General features: G+C 31.9%; 1 protein-coding gene across 1 annotated transcript; it reads left to right on the top strand.

Moving 5' to 3' along the window:
- Positions 1–275: 275 nt before the first annotated feature.
- Positions 276–2490, top strand: LOC111380830. The gene is made up of 5 exons (XM_023004485.1): positions 276–605; positions 759–839; positions 945–1027; positions 1378–1577; positions 2189–2490. Exons 1-5 carry the CDS (start codon positions 436–438, stop codon positions 2270–2272), a joined length of 618 nt encoding a protein of 205 aa, XP_022860253.1. The 5' UTR covers positions 276–435; the 3' UTR covers positions 2273–2490.
- The last annotated feature ends 423 nt before the right edge of the window (positions 2491–2913 follow it).

Below are 2913 nucleotides of genomic sequence, written 5' to 3'. Positions count from 1 at the left end.
GGTAACTTGATGGGAAGTGTGTGGTTGAAAAATGAGGAAAATTTTTTGATTTACGTGTAATATTATTTTAATAAAGAATATGTGGTTGAAAAGAAGAGAGAGAAAAATGTATTTTGAAAAAAATAGTTACCAAACGGGGTTTAATATACAAATCGAGTAATTATTAATTATAATTACCTTGTGGGCCACGTTGTCATATTCAACAGTTTCAAATTTCATTGGCATGTGCTCTTTTAGATCCATTTTCTTTTTCCAATGTTTTGTATAATGAAATTTTTCACTCTCTCTTTTCAAGAAGAAGACCACTCTATCCAACTTTGTTTCCTATATATACAGATCTATGTTGAGGACTAAAAATTAACATTAGCAGCTACAAATCTCAGGTTTTCATCACAAAGTTTATAACAACTAAACATTCTTAATTTAGTCAAGTCAATGGCAAGCTTTATTGTTGGATCCAGTTCAAATGGCCTCCATATTAGGTCTTATTCTAGGTTTCAAATGTTGTCTTGGAATCCAATTTCAAAGTTGGGTTTCTCAGAACGGAAGGATCAAAGCTGTTTTTGGAGCGACGGTTTAGTCCAATGCAATAACAAGAACACAAGGTAAGTAATTTCAGTTATTGGATCGATTATCTCGTTCGGTTATGCTTAATTAGATCGAGTACTAATGGACAAGAAAATAAATGAGATTTTAACTTTTTTCTTTGATAGTCGTGTCTAATGTTACTACGGATAATGTGTTTCATCTTGTTTTAGGAACGTTATCGTTTATGCTAGCAGTGTACCAGGAGTTCCCTTGCCTTCTGGACCGCCTTCTGGACCACCTTCCAACTCCATGTGAGTCAATTTTCATGTATAGAAAGAGTATATTCAATTAATATTTCTTCTATCTAATTTATTGATCTAATTAATACAAATGTTCTGCTTAATTTGTTCATGCAGTAGGAACTGGATTCTGGGAATGGTGGTATCAATAGTTCTACCCTTCTTCACACACAAATTGGGGCCACTGGGGTTACTTAAAAGTAAGACTTACTCGATTATGTATGGTTGAATATATAAATATCGACAACATGGTATTAATATAGACGAATGTCAACTTTCACCACAGCCCAGAACTTGAGTATGCTTCTTGCTGTTCTTTAAACAACATAGGCGTTTAAATGAAACAGTTTTGCTACAAAATTCTTACAGAAAAACGCTTGATAGTTTTTCATTGGTTTTGAACACAACAAATACAGAAATTGCACAATACAAATACTGCCAACACAGCACTTGTGTCGTTTCTATCAATAATTATCTGTACCCATGGAATTATTCTAAATGAGATTATTCGACTAATGTTTTAGCTTTTTTCGAATCTTGGAATGTGCAGATAGAATTGAAAATGCCGTGGAACAAGTAGAACAAATTGTGGAAGTGGTGGAGAAAGTTGCTGAAAAAGTTGATAAAATAGCAGATGATATAATGGATGATCTCCCTGAAGGACAGCTCAAAAACATTGTAAATTATGTTGAGGATATAGCTGAAAAAACAGCTAAGAATGCTGATTCCATTGGAGATTTAATTGACAAGGTATACCTAATTGTTTTTTAAATAATAAACATAATTTTGTCTTAATCTTGACTCAATAGTTTTCTTGATTTAACATTTTAAAAGATAGTTGCCGTTGTACATGTGAAGGATACTTTTTGAGAGTTGTCAAATTTAAGCCTTGATTTCGACTTGTAATTTGCCCATATAGAGTCACTAAATAAATTTATAACTTCTCTGCAATTAAGTCACTTCGTTTGAATCTGTTAGTTTAGTATTTAAAAATACTAACACCATTTTCTAATATTTGCGTCCATTTTAGATTTATTTTTGTAATATCAGTGTCAATGTTATTTTTTTTATTTTTTTTTTCGTTTATCAAGTTAATAAAGTTGGACCGAATGACTTTGCTACAAATAAAATTATAAATAATCGTAACAAAATGAAGTTGAGTGACGTCTTTCAATAATACACAATTATTAATCATTTTTCCTCTTTAATATTAAATTCATATCAAATAACAATGATATGCAGTCCATTTTCTTCAATTATTTCTTCTTCAATTATTATTATTTTCACATTTTATGCCTCTAGGGCTCCTAGGTCGAACTTGTATATATGAACAATTTAATGACTAAAAATTAAATATGCAGGTTCAAGAAGTTGAGGATCAGGTGGAGTCCTTTGTTGAATCTCTTGATGATGAAGCCAGAAAATCTCCCACAGAAGCAAATTAGAGGATGAAATAAGAAGAATAGAATCCATCCACTCAATAATTTGAGTAGTTAATTGTAATAGAACAATTGGGATTTGCAAATACGAGTATTCCTTTATTATTTTTCTTCAAATGTCGCAATCCATTGACTTGGTTTCCTTGTCGAGTCAATTCGTTCTTTTGGTATGGCAATTGTTTGGCACGTATGAAATCAATTGTTTTCCAGGCAAGTTTTGAGCTTTGAAATTCCTGTTTTGGATGCCTTTACTTTGATGTTTTTAAGGTGCAAATCGAGATTTTCAATTAAAAACACAAAAAATAGTCATTTCAACTATTCTCTTAAAAGTTGCATATGAGCAATAGTCTGTATAAACTTCCGACTGAAAATTTGCAGCAACAAATGGACTTAGCTCTCACATTAAGGACCAATCACTGTAAATCTATATTTGTTTGTGTTTTTCTTATTTTGTTGCTTAGTATTTCTCTACAAATTCTTAGATTGCTTCATGCTGGCTGCACTTGTAGTGCTAATTCTTCGCCAATTTGTAGTTAGTTCTGATTTTCGACCGATTTTTATGTTGCTTTGACAGAGTTCAGAAGCCGTATTAGAAGCTATGAAGAAAGCAAGACGGCTGAATGACCACGTATTTTCAATGTTGAAAG

This window comes from Olea europaea, unplaced genomic scaffold (assembly GCF_002742605.1).
Source record: "Olea europaea var. sylvestris unplaced genomic scaffold, O_europaea_v1 scaffold221, whole genome shotgun sequence".
Taxonomy (NCBI): Eukaryota; Viridiplantae; Streptophyta; class Magnoliopsida; order Lamiales; family Oleaceae; genus Olea; species Olea europaea.
This window is presented reverse-complemented; position numbering and strand designations above follow the sequence as displayed.

Coding starts and splice junctions, on each gene's coding strand:
- LOC111380830 (XM_023004485.1), top strand. CDS start 436: ATGGCAAGCTTTATTGTTGGATCCAGTTCAAATGGCCTCCATATTAGG. Junction 606..758: donor TGCAATAACAAGAACACAAG/GTAAGTAATTTC, acceptor ATCTTGTTTTAG/GAACGTTATCGTTTATGCTA. Junction 840..944: donor GGACCACCTTCCAACTCCAT/GTGAGTCAATTT, acceptor TTGTTCATGCAG/TAGGAACTGGATTCTGGGAA.